Here is a 20969-nt window from a genome sequence, read left to right as displayed (position 1 = left end):
TTTTACAGTGTTTAATCCTAAGGTGATTTTGAAGAAGTAGAATTTTAACATGAAGTGAAGCATCAGAAATTTAAGACACCCCCTCCTTTCCTTGTATTTGTTGTTCAGAAAGAAAATCTAAGTCTTTACACTACATTTTAATACCATAAACTTGTGCACACTTCATTGACTTTTCTTCATGTTAAGAGAAAAAAATATTTCTGATGTGTTAAATAAACCTTTGGAGATAAATTAGCAGCATGACTTAATTTACCCATTGCTGTCAGTCACCTTCAGACAACAGCAAAAAACAAAACAAAACAAATACCATAAACTGATTATTGTCATAAGGATGTTGTCACTTAGGCTTTCCAACACTTCTTTCCTGAGCTCTAACCTGTGTGTGCATACCCTCATGCTGCTGGAAATTTGGTGAACCACACGGGGTTGGTGATCAGAAAGTAACTGGAATTTTTACGTAAGTAGTTGAGGAGTTCCTATTCCCCTTGTCATCTCATCAGTCAACGGTGAGATCTGATGCCTATCCAAACCCTGCCTGGATGGATTGAACCAGAATTGGGGTTATTCATCCTGTTCAGCAGTTACTGAGAACCTACTAAGTGTTTATGTAAAAGGAAAAAATGTAGATCTTACCTCTTCTAATACAGCATCATTGGGGTTTGGACAGGGGAGCACAGGTTATTTTTCATCTTTTACAGGCAAGTGCAGCGGCTCAGTGGGGCTCCCCTGGTGGCTCAGATGGTAAAGAGTCCACCTGCAGTGCAGGGGGCCCAGGCTCAATCCCTGGGTCGGGAAGATCCCCTGGAGGAGGGAAGAGCAACCCAGTCCAGTATCCTTGCCTGGAGAATTCCATGGAGAGAGGAGCCTGGCCAGCTGTAGTCCACAGTCCATGGGGTCGCAAAGAATCGGCCACAACTGAGCGACTTAACACACACACACACATTCAGCAGAACCAATTTGACAGTCCAGAAACAAGCCCTAACTTATACACAAACTAAGGGAAATGGAAAGGGTTTTTTAGTAATATAGGTATTGGGGAAACCCTCTGTGAGGGTTAAAAAAAAATAGACTCACAGACCTATCTTACACTCTCTAACGTAAGTTTACATAAAGGTCTACATATCTGGAATTGACACGTTGTACACTTTAAATGTCTGACAATTTTACTTGTCAATTATATATTGATTTTTTAAAAATAATTCTAAAATAAAATAATTTCCAAAATAGAAAAAATAAGTTCTATGTGTATATAAATACACATATATATTCAAGATTCTTAGATATGTGTTTTTTTACTTTTATAAAGTCATTCAGTTAAAATAATATAAAAGTAAATATCCAAATTTCTAGATGAAAAGGCTTAGCATAAATGGAAGAAATCACAAAGATTGATGGATTTGTTATGTTAGAAATGTAAACCTTCACTAAATCAACAACTTCACCTAACGCTAGTCCTGCTTACTTTCTTTTCTTTTTTTTTTTTTTTTTTGCTTACTTTCAAATGAGCCAGAATTAAAAGAAATTTGTACCTTGACATATTTTTGCCATATAATGCCAAAAAGACAGCTTTGGTTCCAAAATTTGTGGAGTTGTTTTTTTTTTCCACATTTGATTTGTATATGGGAGCTCATATTCAGGAAATTTTATAATTGAAGTATCTTCAAATAAATCATGTGTAAATAAGCCCACCAAACAACATGTGTTAAAAGTTCTACGAATGATATAGCTACTGATAATGATATTATTGATATTCTACTAATAAAAAACTAAGGTCATGGCATCTGGTCCCGTCACTTCATGGCAGATAGATGGGGAAACAATGGAAACAATGAGAGACTTTATTTCCTTGGGCTCCAAAATCACTATGGATCGTGACTGCAGCCATGAAATTAAAAGACGCTTGCTCCTTGGAAGAAAAGCCATGACAAACCTAGACAGTGTATTAAAAAGCAGAGACATTACTTTATCGACAAAAGTCCGTATAGTCAAAGCTTTGGTTTATCCAGTAGTCATGTATGGATGTGAGAGTTGGACGATAAAGAAAGCTGAGCACCAAAAAATTGATGCTTTCGAACTGTGGTTCGAAACTCTGAGAAGACTCCTCAGAGTCCCTTGGACAGCAAGGAGATCAAACCAATCAATGCTGAAGGAAATCAGTCCTGAATATCCATTGGAAGGACTGATGCTGAAGCTGAAGCTCCAATATTTTGGCCACCCAATGTGAAGAACTGACTCATTGGAAAAGACTCTGATGCTGGGAAAGATTGAAGGCAGGAGAAGGGGATGACAGAGGATGAGATGGTTGGATGGTATCACCAACTTGATGGACATGAGTTTGAGTAAACTCCGGGAGTTGGTGATGGACAGGAAGGCCTGGCGTGCTGCAGTCCATGGGGCTGAAAGAGACCACATTTGACTAAGTTACAGAGCTCAGTTCATTTTCAGCTCCTTTTGAAAGAGTCACTCTGGGTGAGGCAGCTGAGCAGACCACAGCAGCTCTTCTTCAGCCTAGTTATTTTTAACTAGGAGACCAGGTAACTGCAGTAGGTACCTGTTGTTATAATGGATTAGTTAGGAGCAGTGAGCCATTGCTTAGCTTCTTTTCAGTTGAGAGGGGGAGTGCCCAGCCAGTTTAATCACTAGCATTGGAGGGGAAAGAATGTAACGGGAGCTGTTAAGAGGACTATATGAGAAGGACATATGACCTAAAGGTTTATAAGCTGCTGTGGCAGTGATAACTGAGAGTGAAGGCCTGATTAAAAGTTTGTTACCTGTGCTCTCCAGACATCAACACTATAGTTTTCTACAGATGCTCCCCTCTCAAGGAGGAAGTGGAAACTGGTTTCTATTCACATATTATGTGTTAGCTCTCTCACCTTACTCTCTGATTAACCACTGCCATCACCACGATCCCACCATCCTCAGCTCTCTGCATGCTAGAAGTTCAGTTATTCAAATTAAAAAAAAAAAATTATAACATGCAATCTTAGAGCTCAGTCACTCTCCATCATTATACCCCATATTACATGAGACACTGAAAGTCTATACAGAAGGCACACCATAGCTGTTCCTAGATAGGGCTTATATCTGGGTATATCAGATGCCTGTAGTCTTCAAGCCAATTTTTTCTTGAAGCCAATAACTTCAAGCCAATTTTTTCAAAAATTATTACTAATCTTTAAAGAACCCCTTGTATCCTTAGGGAGGTTAGAATATTCTTTACCTACTCTTGTTATTTCTGTGATCTCTTAACGTTACTAGAGGCTGGTGATAACGTCCTCTGTTTTATTAAGAGTTCTGTCCCTTCATTCTAAATTATATGCTTCCCGGAATCAGAGACTGAAAATTATACAACCCCATTTCTCCGCCCCAAACACATACAAATAGTACAGTGTTTTGAATAAATAGTTCTTTGTAGGATAAGAAACCATTATGGGGTTTGAGTTGTCTGTGACTTAAATTTCTTAGCAGTGTCCAGGACGTCCCACTATCCTGGACACTGTATGCAAGCCAAAAGGCAATAAAATTGGTAGAGGAGCCATCAAGTTGTTAATGAGTCATAAATTGCCTCTTACCCTTTATAATGTAAAAGGAAACTTGAGTTATAAGAGACAATCTGGTTGTTTTAGCACCATCTAGAGGAAGGCATAGAAATGGTTAACAGATTTTACAACAGCACCATATCAGTTCATTTAAATCCAAATACCACATTCTTCCTATCTCTCCTTTTGCACTAAATATGTCATGATATAATAAGGTATAGTTCATTTGGCCATTCAGCCAAACTTTACTGTCTTTTTATCAGCTCCTGGCTGATAACATGTTATCTTTTTGTGTGTTTATCTGTTCCAGCTGGATTGTAAGATAGGATAGTGACCCTGACTTTAAAAAAAAAATTTATATGTAGGATCTGTCAGTTGTGGTATGCAGGCTCTTAATTATGGCACGTGGGACCCAGTTCCTTGACCAGGGATTGAACCTGCATGGGAGCACGGAGTCTCAGCCACTGGACCACCAGGGAAGTCCCTATAACTTACTTTAATGTATTAGTACACTAATCAGTAATTAACAAGAATTTTTTTAGCATGAAATATTAGACTTTTTCAGATCTTCCTTCTTCCTGCTGTTCAACACGTAGCCTCAGCTCATTATCACATGATTTCACTCTTCCTTATGTGTGCCAAAACTCACCCCAGATCCTCTTAAAAGTTAGAAAATCCTACCTATTCTTCTCTGATCTGTCTATACCACAGTAGATGTAGCATATTTTTTAAAATAATGATTTGATTATACTCATTTTCCCTCCCCCCAGAGTAAAATTTTCAGTTAAGTTTTGAATCTCCGCTAGCACTCGACATAGTGATGAAGTATAAGTAAAGTCCATTTGCTGGCTCATTGCATGAAAGCAGTGTTTGAAGCATATTCATCTGAGAGCAGTTTACTGGCTGGACTGACAGAAAGAATTAAAGATTGACGTTAGGAGCATAATTCAGTCTGTTAGAATAATCTAGAGGTAAGTTAATGAGGACTTGGATTCTGATGGTTGTGGTTGGGGATGGGGAAGAAGATATTATTCAGAGAGAGTTCAAAGGCAGAATAGACAGGCCGTGGTGACTGGCTTGTATCCAATGCCAGAGAAAGCCAGCTCTGCTTCCTCTTTTTACTGCCGATCCCTTTTCATTTTGCCCCAGATTTCTTGCTTTCTTTAGAGATCATCAGTTGCCTCTCTTTAGGGTCCTGAATTCTCATAACTTAGGAGAATTCCAACTGGGCAAGTGGATCCCCACAAGGCAAAACCGACAATAGTGGTAGAACTGGCTGGTCCCCAGGTTTCTGTCGCCCAGCATGAAGATAGCTGCAACTTCATTAGCTAGCATCTCCATAAAAAGGCAGAAGTAAAATAATGCTTAGGTGTATGCCTTAAGTCAGCAGTTCTTAAACTTTTTAGACTTAGGACTCCTTTTCATCCTTGATAATTATTAAGGAACTCTAAGAGCTTTTGTTTAATATCTGTTGATATTATCGTTATTGACATTTGCCATGGTAGAAATCAAAACAATCTGTTAAAAATATATTTATTAATCTATTTAAAAATAACAACAATAAACCTGTTACATGTTAACATATTTATGAAAAATAATCATAGTTTCTAAAACAAAAATTTAGTAAAAGAGTAGCATTATTTTACATTTTTACAAATCTTTTTAATGTCTGGCTTAATAGGAGACACTCTGGATTCTCATATGTACTTCTGTATCCAGTCTGTCAAAATATCATGTCATGCCTCCTCTGGAAAACTCTTTATGTACACTCAGTATAGAATGAAAATAAAAATCCAAATTTGTCTTAGTATTATTATGAAAATAGTTTTGACTCTGCAAACCGCTTGAAACTGTCTTTGGGACTGTCAGACATCCCTGAACCATACTTTGAGAATCCATGCCCTAAGCAATGCTTTTTAGTTTCTCTTAAGAGAATCTTAAAGATGTATTTTTCATTTTATAGACATGTGTAAGCATTCTTGGCATCTGTATTGAGACCCTCATTACCTATTAGTAGAAATAACATACTTGAAAGTAGAATAAAAACAAGTCTTCAGTTAAAAATTTTTTTGTTTATTGGACATTAATCATACACCCCATACTGCATTCAAAGCTCATGACAAATTAGTTGTAGAAAGTTACCAAAAATGATTTTGTCTGACTAACTCATTCCTTTGGCTAATATCAGTAGAATTTTTCCCCATGGACTTTGCATTGCAAATATAACAGAATCATGGAATTAATGCATGTAGAATGTATATGGCCATGAAGTCAGGTAAGAGCACCCATAGGGCCTGATAACAGAGTTACATTAGTGTTAACTCCTTGATGTCCTCATCTAAAGTAGATTATAAGAAGAAAGTTGGATGTGATAGAGAGCTTGGAAATATGGAAATCACTACTACTGCAAAAGGTAGACATGTTGGGCTTCCCTGGTGGTCCAGTGGGTGGAAGTCCACCTGCCAATGCTAATCCACCAAAAGCAAAACACAAAACTCAACTGAGAAGTCTGATCTCAATGAAGAGAGTCCTGAACCCTTAATACTTCAGTAACCTTTAAAGGGACATTCCTTTACTACACCACAAGATAATCATATCTAGAATAATGTCCCTGAGTCATGAAGAAAAATATTAAAATATACTTCATATATTGAGTCCTCAATTTATGAATGGCTTTTCTTCCAAAGTTAATTTAACTTTGGAAAACATTTATTTATAGAAGCAGGTAAGTAATTGTTATTTGGGGTCCCAATCTGTTCTTTCAGCTTATCTATTCAACAAAGAACCTTTGAGTGCTTAATGTCAATAGAAATGTTTCAGTTAGCTCTCATTTACAGCTTTGTTTCAGTGAAGGAATACACTAAGGCCAAAGCCTGAGCATATATACTGTTTCCCTCTGGCCTCCGTTATTTGTCCTATAAAGTGCTAAACTTTTGCTATCAGGGTCTGCAGTTAGAGTCCAAGTGCCAAATTCAGTCCACTGCCAATTTTTGTAATTTCATTGAAACACAGCCATAACCCATTCATTTGTGTATTGTTTGTGACTGTGCTGTAAGAATTGAGAAGTTACCATAGAGACTGTATGGCCTGCAAAGGCTAAAATAATTTGCTGTGGGTTCCTGACATTAAAGGTTTATAAACCGCTCATCTACACCTTCTGGCTTGCCCTAATCTCTGACCTCAATTTCTTCCCATTCTTCTTACTCCACTTTAGTCTCGTTCCACTTTGCTCTTCCTGAAAACATGCCACCTACATTCTCACTGCAGTGCCTTTGTACCTGCATTCAAAGGTTCATCCTTCTAATTTCCTCATGGCTCACTCTTCAGGTTTCTCTGCTTGCATGTCACCTTCTCAGTAAGGCTTCTCTTGACTGCCCATTGTAAAACAGCAACATCCCATCCCTCACATTCTTTATTCTTGTGCTCCTGTTTCATTTTTCTCCATAGGGCTTACACTATCTAACATATATTTACTTGTTCTCTGTCACCCATCACTTGAATATAAGTTGTAAGAGTCGGACACGACTGAGCGACTTCACTTTCACTTCTGTCTTTTATAGTTGTTGGCAAATTGGGTTTGAAACAAGATTTAAAAGCAGCATATAAGTATTTCTGTTTCCATTTGAAAACTCAAGGTGACTGGCAAATTCAATCTCATGTGACCTCTTTCCCCAACCTCTTTTTCAGTCCCTTGAGAGCAAACAGCTGTCCTTGTTTATCTTTGTTCTCCATACTAGTCCAGTGTAGGCTCTTAATTAATATTTTCTCCCAGCCCAGAAGTGGACCTTGGTGTCTTCTTAGTTGTTTTTTTTTTAAATATAAATATATAACTTCGGTACTTCCCATAATGCCTGGCTAAGTAAATATTTGCTCCATGAAGGAATAAGTTAAATTAATTGTTTGTCGACTTAGGATAAAATACTATCATAGATTTTCTGTCATTGTATAACAAATTATTCCCAAAATGTAAGGATCTAAAACTTAAAACTTTGTTTGGGTCAGCAGTTCAAGAATGGCTTAAGTAGCTGGTTCTGTCTCAAGGTTGCTCATGAAATTGCAGTCAAAATGTTAGCTGGACTGCTATCATCTGAAAGCTTATTTGAGGATCACTTCCAAGTTGTCTCACTCACACAGCTGTTAGCAGCAGGCCTTAGTCTCTGGCCTCATGCACCTCTCCATAGGGTAGGCTGTCCTTATGACACAGTGGGGAACTTCCTCAAGAGAAGTAATCCAGGAAGAAAAACATTGCCTTTCATCATTGAGTCTGAGAAGGCTACGTCCACCACATTCTTTTTGTTACAAGCAGGTAGCTAAATGTAACCCACACTCAAGGTGAGGGGAATTAGACCTCTCTTTTTTTCCCCCATGATATATATTTTTTTAATTGGAGGAAAATTGCTTTACAGTGTTGGGATAGTTTCTGCCATACAACAATGAAAAGAAGCCGTAGTTATACATATGTCACCTTCCTCTAGAGCCTCCATCCTCTCCCCCCATGCCACCCCACTGGAGCATCACAGAGCATCTATCTGGACTCCCTGTGTTACATCACAACTGCTCACCAGCTCTCTGCTTTACGCACAGTAGTGTATCATCCCACTCTTTCTCCAGAGTGTCCACAAGTCCGTTCCCTGTATCTACATCTCCATTCCCTCCCTGCAGGGAGGTTCATGAATAACATTTTCTCTAGATTCCATATGTATGCATTAATATACAATATATGTTTTTCTCTTTCTGACTTCAGTCTGTGTAACAGGCTTTAGGTTCGTCCGCCTCACTAGAACTGATGCAGATCTGTTCTTTTTCATGGCCGAGTAGTATTCCATTGTATATATGAACCACATCTTCTTTATCCATTCCTCTGCTGATGGACACCTAGGTTGCTTCCATGTCCTGGCTATTGTAAATAGTGCTGTTGTGAACATTGGGTTACATGTTAGACTTCTCCTTTTTGAAGGGAAGAATATCAAAGAATTTGTGGTCATATTTAACTTCCATAGTCACTTTGATACTCTGAATTGAATAAAGAGACATTTCCCATTTACAGGAAGTTTAACAGAGTTTCAGAGATGGTGTTATCCTGCCACTTATTTGTCCTTTTCAAGTATATTATTGCCTGTGCACTTTCCTAAAGGGAAAAACGTTTTTGAAATAGTCCTACCAAAATTAATTACCATTTTTACCTTTTTTTGAATAGGTAACACATGTATATGGTACAAAAATTCAACAGTAAAATGAATATACAATGAAAAACAAGTTTCTTTCCCCTGAATTCCAGCCACCCAGTTTCCCTCCGTAGGGAAGACCACTAATACTAGTTTATTTATCCTTTTCAGAGACCTTCCATGCACTTATGAACAGATATTTATATGTTTGTTTGTGTTTTACACAGTGGGTAGCATGGACAGAGGAGCCTGGAAGGCTGCAGTCCATGGGGTCGCCAGAGTCGGACACGACTGAGCGACTTCACTTTCACTTTTCACTTTCATGCATTGGAGAAGGAAATGGCAACCCACTCCCGTGTTCTTGCCTGGAGAATCCCAGGGACTGGGGAGCCTGGTGGGCTGCCGTCTATGGGGTCACACAGAATCAGACATGACAGAAGCGACTTAGCAGCAGCAGCAGCAGCATACTGTAATTACTGTTCTGTATCTTGCTTTTTATTTTTTCCATTTGCCTGTATATCTCAGACTTTGTTCCATATCAGTTTGTTGAATAGTTGCTTTGTTCTTTTTAATAGCCGCATAGTATCCCATCATGTGGATATTCAAAAGTGTAGTTAATTGCTTCTTCATTGAAGCACATTTAGTTTCCCATCTTTTGCTATTGTAAACACTGCTGCAGCAAGTACCTTGTTCATTTTGTACACTGAGGATATTTGTGGATAAATACCTTCAAGTGGATTTGTTGGGTTAAAGAGTATGTGTTTTTTGAAAGATATTGCCAGATTGCCACCAGGGGTTGAACCAGCTTTATACACCCACCAACAACATGACTTTCCTGTGCCCCCTAGGCATAGTAACGGTAGAAACATGTAGAAGTGTTGCCAATAAATAAAGGATTACTATACATATTTTACACTCTAAGCCTGACACTATCCCCTGGCATATGTTGACACCAATTCTTTTTTGGTTTTGAAAGTTTTTTACATGAAGTATAGTTGATTTGCAATGTTGTATCAGTCTCTCATGTATCCGGCTGTGCTGGGTCTTAGTCGCAGCACATGGGATCTTCATTTCATCATGTGAGGTCTTTTGTTGGGGGCCACGGACTCTCTAGGTGCGGCACATGGGCTCTCTAGTTGTGGCGTGAAGGCTCAGTAGTTGCAGCATGGAAGACTGGTTGCCCTGCAGCGTGTGGGATCTCAGTTCCCTGACCAGGGACCAAACCCACGTCCCCTGCATTGGAAGGCTGATTCTCAACAGGACCACCAGGGAAGTCCCATACAATGTAGTGTTAGTTTCTGGTGTTAAAATATGGTTTGTTGATTACTCTCAGGGGAGATAGACTTTCTCTGTGGAAGTTGACTGAGTTGGTAACCATATCCCAGAGTTTTTAATTCTTTGACAGAATAGAATGCTCCTGAGAGAGAACTTAATACCTACTGTAGATTGCTTTAATGTTTTATTGAAGTATAACATAAATAAATGCATAAGTATTAAGTACATGATTCGATGACTTTTTACATATTTATATGGCTGTGTGACCACTACCTGTATCCAGAATTAGAACATTACCAGTTCCCCTTGAGGATTCTGTCATGCCCTCTGCAGTCAATACCATCCCAAAAGGTAACCCCCATTCTGATTTCTACCATTATAGATGAGTTTTCCTATCTTGAAATGTGATCACATAGTGTGTGCTCTTGTTTGGCTTCTTTCACTTAACATTATGTCTGAGATTCATCCATTCTGTAGTGTGTAGCAGTAGTTCATTCTTCAGAGCTTTATAGTATCACATGAATATACCATAATTTATCCATTCTACTTTTTACAGACATTTGTGTTATTTCTAGTTTGGGACTATTATGAGTGAAGCTGCTATGAACATTCTTTTACATGTCTTTTGTTAAATATGAGTTCTTGTTTCTGAGAATTGCTGGTTCATAGATTTGTTGTTGTTCATTGCTCAGTTGTGTCCAACTCTTTGCGACCCCATGGACTGCAGCATGCCAGGCTTCCCTGTCCATCACTGTCTCCCAGAGTTTGCTCAAACTCATGTCCATCAAGTCAGTGGTGCCATCCAACTATCTCATCCTCTGTTGCCCTCTTCTCCTCCTGTTCTCAGTCTTTCCCAGCATCAGGGTCTTTTCCAGTGAGTTGGCCTTTTGCATCAGGTGGCCAAAAAAGTATTGGAGCTTCAGCTTCAGCATCAATCCTTCCAATGGATATTCAGGACTGATTTCCTTTAGGACTGACTGGTTTGATCTCTTTGCTGTCCAAGGGACTCTCAAGAGTCTTCTCTAACACCATAGTTCAAAAGCATCAATTCTTTGGAGCTCAGCCTTCTTTATGGTCCAATTCTCACATCCGTACACGACTACTGGAAAAACCACAGCTTTGACTATATGGACCTTTGTCGGCAAAGTGATGTCTCTGCTTTTAATACGCTGTCTAGGTTTGTCATAGGTTTTCTTCCAAAGAGCAGGCATCTTTTAATTTCATGGTTGCAGTCACCAGCTGCAGTGATTTTGGAGCCCAAGAAAATAAAGTCTATCACTATTTTCAGTGTCAGAGGTGGGGTCATAGGGTAGATTATGTTTAGCTTTATAAGATCTGCTTAGAAATACATGAGTTCAGTAGGAAAAAAAATAGCTTTCCAGAAAAAAAAATAGCTTTACCAATATATACTCCCACTCAGCTAAAATTTTTTTTTCTACCAGGTAAATAATATCTGAAATGACTTACCTTATATTTCTTGCCTTGTATTTTCTTTAGCTTAAGTCTTTCATCATTGGTAAAAGTCCATAGGAAATAATATTTTATTAGTCATTTATACTTTTAAGTGTTTGAGTTTCACAGCCTTTCACAGAATCACAGAATTTTAGAGGTCTAGTCCAACAAAGGAAAATAAAGTAGCTTGCCCAGAATCATACAGTCGGTTACTAACTCAGTTGAGTACAGTAGATGCTTATTCAAGTCACAAAATAAGCCATTTACTGTATTAAAACACTAGTAAGACTCCCACTATGTATAACAATGGAACTACTTATAAGTTTTTCTTTTATTGACTTAAATAAAACTGCCAAATATTGCTCCAGTAAAGAAGTGTTCATTCAGGACAGACAGAGAAATGCAGTTTGGGGTCTGCGGTTGTGATGAGCCACATGCAAGTTCCCCATGAGAGGCAAGGGAAGGAAAACACTCTGATAGATGGGAAATGGAAGTTGGGGAGCTAAAGAAAACAAAGAAACCCTGATTGAGTCCTTGCCAGGAAAGAAGAGCACACATTCTTCTTCCTGTTGGGCTCTGCTGTTATCACAGGGCATAAGAGCACCTTCAAGTCTCGCAGCTCTACTTAGGTTTTTGCTTATTAATTTTTTACACATCCCCCCTCCCTGTTAATCAAGATCTTTCTCTGAAAGTATCACTGACCAAAAGTCAGTTTAGCTAGTTTGAGTAGGTTTTTGTCTCTCAGTGCCAAGAAGGACCTTTCCTGGGTGTGAGGTCTCCTGCCAGTGACAAGGGAGGGTAGAAAGGAGAATTCTCAATCACTTCTTATCTAAAGTCCATGTGTTATCAAGATCTTAAACATTTCAGATCATCTGAAGTGTTATGTCAAATAATCAGAAGTTTGGCAGTAAACTTACAATAGGGCCGGTCCAGACATCTTGGGAAAGCTGGCTCAGTGGCTGTTGTTGCTTCATTTCTGGGAAATCTTCATTTTCAGATAACCAGACACTGTGAGGTCCTCAGGGTTTGCTGCTTTCTTTACTTGTGTCTCATAATTCCCCAAGAGCCTGTTCCTTGGAGTTAGGTGGTACAGGAGTTGGTGGTGCCCGGTAGGGGCCTTTGCAATGAGGTATAAGAGAGTTCTTTCCCAGTAGATGAAATCTCCAGGTTACAGGGCGTAATGCTTAAGGTCTTCACCTTCCCCAGGGTGCACTGCGAAAAAGACTGCTCTACCAAAGCTTGGTTATTTTTAATAGAAGCAGTTAGGCCTCTGCAATATTGGAGTATCTCTCCTTTTATTACTTGTGGGTCAAAAGAAGCTGGAGCCAAGTGCATCGGACATCTTATTACTATCTCAAAGGGTGAGAGTTTATGACTTCTAAAAGGGATAGATCTGAAATTTGGAAGGACTAACAACAACAGTTTTAGCCAAGGTATTTGGAGGGCCTCCACCAATTTTGCAAATTGAATCTTATTTTTAAAAAATATGTGTGTTTATTTATTTGGCTGTCAGGTCTTAGTTGCAGCACAGGGATCTCTGATCTTCACTGTGGCATGCAGGGTTTAGTTGCGCCACAGGGAATCTGGTTCCCTGAACAGGGATCGAACCTGGGTCCCCTGCATTGGGAGCAAGGAGTCTTAGCCTCTGGACCACCAGGAGGCATGCATGAGTGCAGTCGTTTACAACTTCATTTATGACCTCATGAACTGTAGCCCACCAGGCTCCTCTGTCTATGGGATTTCCCAGGCAAGGATACTGAAGTGGGTTGCCATGCCCTCCTCCAGGGGATCTTTCTGACCCAGGGATCAAACCCACATCTGTCTCATCTCCTGCATTGGCAGGTGGGTTCATTACCACTGGCCATCTGGGAGGCCCTAGTTAGAGAGCTAAAGGTGCCTAAAGTACTTAAATTTGTAACAATTTCTTTTCCAATGTCCTGATTCTTTGCAATAGTAGCAGAAACTGGGGGGATTTGGGTTTGTTTAGGAGCCTTCATTTGCTGGATTTGAAGATTAAGAATTTTGGTGGTCTCCCATTTAGTCATTCGTTTAGCTTGCAAGAGAGCTAGTTTGTCAGATTAAATCTCAAGTGGACACAGTTTCCCATTCTGTTGTGGTCCTTTTTAGTAGAAGGGAAAGCTCCCAGTTCAGCTCATTAATAAACACAGAGTTGAAAATTTCTCAGGTGGCATCAACATGTGAAGGAAGACCAGAATTTTTCTTTAATTTGAATTTGACTTAATATTTATGAACAGATTCACCAGATTTTTCTGTGTAAACCTGAATTTTGTTTCAATTAACAGCCTTTGAAAAAGCCCTAGAAATTGCTCAGTGAAGTCGCTTAGCAATAGCTCAAACCTGATCATATAGTAAGTTAGTGGGCTGGTCTCCCAGTTATAATTCTAGAGACATTTCAGGATTTTCCCAATTAGAAGTTTTCTTCCAGTGCTGGACCTAGCTTTCACCAACATGTATATGAACTAGCTAATTTAAGCCAGGGAAACCTGTTTGGTAAATTTGAGTGATTATATTAAATTCCTCAGCAAATCTGTGAGGATCTTCCATTACTTTGGGAAAATCTTTGACAGTGGCTTACAGTTCAGTATAAGGGAATATAAGAAGTTAGAGGTTTAACCTCTGAATCCTCCTCAGAAGGCTTAATTTTAAAGGGACAGGTTTTAACAATTTGAGAAGAACAGGGAACTGGGAGAGTTTCAGAGATGGGGTAAGTTCCAGGAGAAAATCTGTGTGAGGGAACCGAGGGCATGGAGGCGGCACAGGCAGTTTAGAAGGGAGGCACAAAGGCAGAATCTGGCCCCAGGAAGCCAAGGGAGAGAGACGAGATGGTGCTGAGGGTGGAGGGAAAAGGTTGGTGCTGGAAACAGAAGTTTGAGTCATTAGATGTGAAGAAATAACAGCAAAAGGTACTGAAGAAAAGCAAAACAGCAAGAAGAAAATCAGGCCAGAGTGGTGTCCTTGTCCTGAGGACCAAATGAAGAAAATGTTTCAAGGAGGAGATGGTGAAAGACTTCCCTGGTGGCTCAGTGGTAAAGAATCTGCCTGCTAATGCGGGAGACACTGGCTCGATCCCTGGTCTCGGAAGATCCCTGGAAGGTGCCAAGGAGCAACTCAGCCCATGCGCCACAACTATTGAGACTGTGAGCCCTAGAGCCTGTGCTCTCCAACAAGAGAAGCCACCGTAATAAGGAACCTGCACACGACAACAAAAAGTAGACCCAGCTCTGTGCAACTAGAAAAAGCCTGAGCAGCAGTGAAGACCCAGCACAGTCAAAAAATAAAAGTTTAATGAAAAAGGAGAGTGGTCAACTGAGATGGTTGGATGACATCAGCTATTCAATGGACATGAACTTGGGCAAACTCCAGGAGATGGTGAGTGACAGGAAGGCCTGGCATGCTGCAGTCCATGAGGTCACAAAGAGTCCGACACGACTTGGTAACTGAACAACGGAGCATGAGGCTACTAGATCCCTGAGAGAAAGAGTATACTTAGTGGAAATGGTGACAGCGAGGGCTCTGGAGGTAAAATTTACTTTTCTGACTATGCGCTAGTATCAGTCTTGACTGCACGACTGTTGTGACCTGTCCTCTGAAACAAAGTAGTGCTGCTTTGGCATCACGTTGTCTTAACACTGTCACTCCTGTGACTTGGGGGAACCTGACTGCTGCCTCAGACCTAAGTCATTTCCCCATTACTGTGTTCCTGTGTTGGTCACCTTTAAGAAGGGAGAATACTCAACACTCTAAAACTTCCTAATGGTTCATCGAGATGATGTCTGTGAGGTCCATGGTAAATTGGCAGATAACCACCTGGAGAAGCACAAAGCACTACTTTTACTTCTACTTTTAGCATTATTATTATCTTTAAATATGCCAAGCCTTTCCTTGTTTTGTGAACACTTATTCAAAGTAGGGCACTTTCTCAAATGAAAACCAATTTTTCTTTTTCTTTTCAGCCTCCTTGCTGCCCTATAGTTAGCCCCTAATAGTGAAACTAGGTCTGTTAAGTGTTATTTTCTGCTTTTTCCTTCCTGTCCTCTTTATTCGCCCCGCTGTCTCAAGCCAGAACCTTGTAGGAAGAGAGTTATATTTCAGAAAACTGTTTGCTCTGACATTTAAACAAGCTTCCATTTTGTTTTTCCATATTAGAATTTTTTCTCTTCCCCTCATCCACTTCCAGCACTCTGTCTGACCTGTCATCTTTTCAGCTCATTCATTATTGTTAAGGTTTGCAGATTATACCAGAGGAAGGAGACAGATTTATAAACCTGTGTTCCTGGCCAGCTGTTTCAAGAGGAGGAATAACATGCTTCTTATTATTGTATACCTGCTCTCTGTATACAGCTGTGCTCATCTGCCCTTGTTAATGAGGCACCTACTTCAAAGTCTTACCTTGTCTAGAAATAAATGGATTCTGCTCTTATTCAAATTGGTTATCTGGCAATCAGATCAGGTTATCACTGGGAGGAGACATCCATATGAATTCACTTTGCTAACAGCCAGAGAGAACTTAGCCCAATTGCTTTCTTAGGAGGTCTTACACACACACACACACACACACACACACACTCACTCACTTTGCTATACACTTGGAATTAACACAACATTGTAAATTATACTTCAGTTGAAAAAATAATATATGAGAGAAGAAAAAGAAAATGGTAAAAAAAAAAATCCAATGTACACACACACACACAGCTGAATCACTTTGCTATACACTTGGAATTAACACAACATTGTAAATTATATTTCAGTTGAAAAAATAATATATGAGAGAAGAAAAAGAAAATGGTAAAAAAAAATCCAATGTATACACACACACACACACAGAGCTGAATCACTTTGCTATACACTTGGAATTAACACAACATTGTAAATTATACTTCAGTTGAAAAAATAAATATATGAGAGAAGAAAAAGAAAATGGTAAAAAAAAAAAAAAAAAAATCCAATTGACTAAACCAAAGTTCTTTCCTGCCCTGATTCCATTAGATTGAGACTTCCTATTAGGATAATCTTTTTTTTTTTAGCTCCCTTGTCTGATCTGGTTTTATGATAGAGCATTCTAAAATCTGATTCCAAAGAGAACAGGAGCATTAAAAAAGTACCCTTGATAAGGAATGACTGTTACTTACAGTCATTTAAATTTTTTAAAAACTCAATACATTGGATAAATTCTATCCTGTATGTTGTAGTCAAAGAAAAAAATTATAAGTTGCAAGACTCAAAGAGAAAAGAATATGAGAGATCAGTATGAGTCCTAGTGGGGAAAAAAATGAAAGAAATGGAAGAAATTTAAAATACAATAGTAAAAGTGAAAATTTCCTAGAAGATGAAGGAAATCCCTTAGCATCAAAAGACAAAGAAATGGGAAATAGATTGGAAAGATAAGAGGATTAGTCTAGAAGGTCCAAATAGGAGTTCCAATAAGCAAGAACAAGCAACAAGTATCACTAATAAGACAAAAAATTAATAAGGATGTACAAGATTTGAAAAATATTATTAATCAACTTGATCTATATATAGGCTACCCAACAACTGCAGAACATACATTTTGAAATACTCTTTTCAAGTGCACATGGGATATTCTTCAAGATAGGCCATATTTTATACCTAAATTGATTTTCAATAAATTTAAGAGGATTGAAATCATATATAGTATGTTCTCCAACTACAGTAGAATTATATTAGAAATCAAAAACAAAAAGATATTTGGAAAATTCCCAGGTATTTGAAAATTTGACAACACTCTTCTAAATAAACCCAGGATTTAAAAAAAAAAAAAAATTCAGGGAAACTAGAAAATGTTTTGACCTGAATGATAATAAAAACATATGAAACTTGTGAGATGCAACTAAAGTGGGCTGTGAGGGTAATTTATACCTTCAATGCTTATATTAGAAAAGAAAAAAGATTTAAAACAGGTGTTGGCGAATGTTTTCTATAAAAAGGGCCCAATAGTAAATATTTTAGGCTTTGAGGGCCATATCGTCTCTATGACACACACTCAGCTCTGTCTGCCTTGAGGCGTGAAATCAGGCATAGATAGTGGGTAAATGAATAAATGTGGCTATGTTCCAATAAAACTTTTATTTCTGAGCAATATCTGAATTTCATATAATTTCAGATGACATAAAATATTATTCTCTTTATCATTTTTTTTCTAACCACTAAAAATGTAAAAACCAATCTTAGCTTGTTAAAGATACCTTTAAAATATTTCATGGTAGAATGTTCATGACCTTGTGGTAAGACATAAAAAGCACAAACCATAAAGGAAAAGCTTAATATATTTTACTTCGTTAAATATAAAACTAACCAAAAATAATTTAGAATTAAGGCAAAACAAACAAATAAAAAGTCCATGTCAGGGAATTCCCTGGAGATCCAGTGGTTAGTACTCTACTCTTGCTGACAAGGGCCCGCGTTCAATCCCTGGTTGGGAAACTTAAATCATTAAGCCGTGCAGTGTGGCCAAGGGAAAAAAAAAAGCAAACCAAACAAAAAAAGGTCCATGTCAGACATTTTATACCACATTAAATTCCAGATGATGAAAGAGTCAAATATAAAAATTCAAACCATAAAAATACTAGGAGAAGCCATAAGGAAAAAACCTATTAATGAAGTGATGGACTGGGGAAAGCCTTTTGAAATATGGCAAAAATTCTGAAACCATAAAAGACTGATAAATCGAACAACCTAAAAGTAAGGAATTTCTGCATAGCAATAACCACCATTAACAAATAACAAATATTTGTTTTTGCGACCCCATGGACTACAGCACGCCAGGCTTCCCTGTCCACTGCCAACTCCCAGAGCTTGCTCAAACTCAGGTCCATCAAGTCAGTGATGCCATCCAACCATCTTATCCTCTGTCATCCCCTTCTCGTCCTGCCTTTAATTATTCCCAGCATCAGAGTCTTCTAATGAGTCAGTTCTCCCCATCAGGTAGCCAAACTATTGGAGCTTCATCATCAGTCCTTCTAATGAATATTCAGGACTAATCTCCTTTAGGACTGACTGGTTGGATCTCCTTGCTGTACAAGGGACTCTCAAGAGTCCTCTCTAACACTACAGTTCGAAAGCATTAATTCTTTGGCACTCAGCTTTCTTTATGGTCCAGCTCTCACATCCATACATGACTACTAGAAAAACCATCGCTTTGACTAGATGGACCTTTATTGGTAAAGTAATGTCTCTGCTTTTTAATACACTGTCTAGGTTTGTCATAGCTTTTCTTCCAAGGAGCCAAGTGTCTTTTAATTTCATGGCTGCAGTTACCATCTGCAGTGATTTTGGAACCCAAGAAAATAAAGTCTCTCACTGTTTCCACTGTTTCCCCATCTATTTGCCATGAAGTGATGGGACCGGATGCCATGATCTTGGTTTTCTGAATGTTGAGTTTTAAGCCAACTTTTTCACTGTTTCACTTTCATCAGGAGACTCTTCAGTTCCTCTTTGCTTTCTGCCATAAGGGTGATGTCATCTGCATATCTGAGGTTATTGATATTTCTCCTGGCAATCTTGATTCCAGCTTGTGCTTCATCAAGCCTGGCATTTTGCGTGATGTCCTCTGCATATAAATTAAATAAGCAGGGTGCTAATATACAGCCTTGACATACACCTTTCCCAGTTTTGAACCAGTCTATTGTTTCATGTCCAGTTCTAACTGTTGCTTGACCTGCATACAGGTTTCTCAGGAGGCACGTAAAGTAGTCTGGTATTCCCATCTCTTTAAGAATTTTCCATAGTAAACAGTCACAAATAAGAAAAGACTATAATTCAGTAGAAAAATGAGCAAAGGATATGAACAGACAGTTCACTAAAAAGGAAATACAGGTGTTTCATGCAGGTATCTTGTAATGAAATGATATACAAACTGATAATAAGAAACATGACATTAAAAGTACATAAAACACTATTTGTCTCCTATCAGATTGGCAAAACCAAAAAGTTTGAGAACACTGTATTGCCAAAGGGAAAGAATAACAAGTGTTCTCATGCACTAATGGGTTTATAAATTAGTACATCCTCTTTGAGGACAAATTGGAAGTATTTATGAAAAATCCAAGTCCGAATACTCTGTGAGTAGCAGTTTTACTTATGGGAATTCACCTTACAGACATATTCTATAATATATAACATAAAGCATGTGTACAAGATTAGTTATTCAGTGTTATTTGTAGTAGCAGAAGAATGAAGCAACCCAAATGTTCATCAACAGGGAAGTAGTCAAATCAATGATGGTACATTTTGAAATCATACATATGCAGCCATTGAAAAGAATGAAGTAGTTCTATGCGTGATCATATAGAATGATCCAAAATATATGGTTACATGGGAAATGTGTATAATATTGGTGTACACTGCTACTATTTGAGGAAGAATATATAAACATATTTGCTTATAAATATGTAAACTACCTTTGGAGGAATACATGGATATCCATGAATGTTTCTGAGTAGGGGACCTGAAAAGCTGAAGAATAGTGACAGGGAGAACACTTCATTTTATCTTGGGGTTTGTTTGCCTTTTTTTTTTTTTTTTTTTTTGCTACCTTTTAAATTTTGGAATGTGACTGTATTATTTATTCAAACCATTTTAAAATAAAATAAACATGTCAGGAATGTTCATTATGATGTCATTTAGAGTGAAAATGTGCAAGAAACATCTAAATTTCCATCAATAAGATGTATAAATTGTGGTCAAGTCATTCAGTGACATACTTGAGCACCATTAAAACAAATGGGTTAAGCTCTTCATGTCAACACTGATATATCTCAAATTTGTAATGTTAAGTGAGAGAGGTAAGTTATACAACCTGTCATTGGCAGGTTTGAAAATATAGTAAACAGTGCTTTTCAGCTATGATATTTTGTTCTTTAAAAAAGAAATTTATTGCAAGTATAGCAGAAAATCTTATAAATCCATTAAGCTGCTACATGGGCACATGAGCTTTTTAAATTAACCTTTATATTTTTTAGTGTATTTGAAATGCTGCATAGGTTTTTAAAAGTTAGGAAAGTGTACCTTAACTGGACCATGGAATCTTTGCAAATGTTCCCCATCCTAAGGGCCCCTGGTAGTGTTGTAGGCAATTCCTGTGGAACTATTCCAGCCTAATGCTGTTAGGCTGTTGGGACACAGAGCACCCCCTAAACCCTCCTACAAGAGCTGGAATGCTACTCAGATGGAAACTACTCTTCTCAGTGGCCAGCAGCGTTTCTTTTGTGTCTACCTGAGTCTTCTTATCTTTCAGGGATGTTAGTGGTGAATGTAACATGGAGAAACAAGACTTATGTAGGTACACTTCTTGACTGCACACGGCATGATTGGGCACCCCCGAGGTAAGCACGCCACAGCTTTTTGTCTGTGTTAGTCTGAACCACCCTTATCAGTGATCCCTCATACCTTTATCTTGTTAGAGTTGGATAGCTTTTAAAGGACACTCAGCTTTTAAAGGACAGTATGGTATAAAAACAACAGAAGCCATCATATTCATCTGGCATTTAAGAAT

The 20969-nt window shown here is 38.4% G+C and overlaps 1 protein-coding gene and 1 non-coding gene across 6 annotated transcripts in view; both read left to right on the top strand.

Annotated features, from left to right (window-relative positions):
* Positions 1 to 20969, top strand: part of ZNF609 (zinc finger protein 609) — a 197311-nt gene that overhangs the window by 164918 nt on the left and 11424 nt on the right. For all 5 annotated transcript variants that reach the window (XM_042252330.2, XM_042252329.2, XM_027971750.3 and 2 more), the window contains one exon: positions 20712 to 20799. In XM_042252330.2, coding sequence (XP_042108264.1) covers positions 20712 to 20799 — 88 coding nt within the window. The remainder of the gene's footprint in view (positions 1 to 20711; positions 20800 to 20969) is intronic.
* Positions 154 to 282, top strand: LOC114115939 (small nucleolar RNA SNORA19). The gene has a single exon (XR_003590044.1). It is a non-coding gene; the product is annotated as a small nucleolar RNA SNORA19 (small nucleolar RNA).

The sequence above is a fragment of the Ovis aries genome, chromosome 7, assembly GCF_016772045.2.
Source record: "Ovis aries strain OAR_USU_Benz2616 breed Rambouillet chromosome 7, ARS-UI_Ramb_v3.0, whole genome shotgun sequence".
Lineage (NCBI taxonomy): Eukaryota > Metazoa > Chordata > Mammalia > Artiodactyla > Bovidae > Ovis > Ovis aries.
The sequence above is the reverse complement of the archived record's forward strand: the minus strand, read 5'-3'. Positions and strand labels throughout refer to the sequence as shown.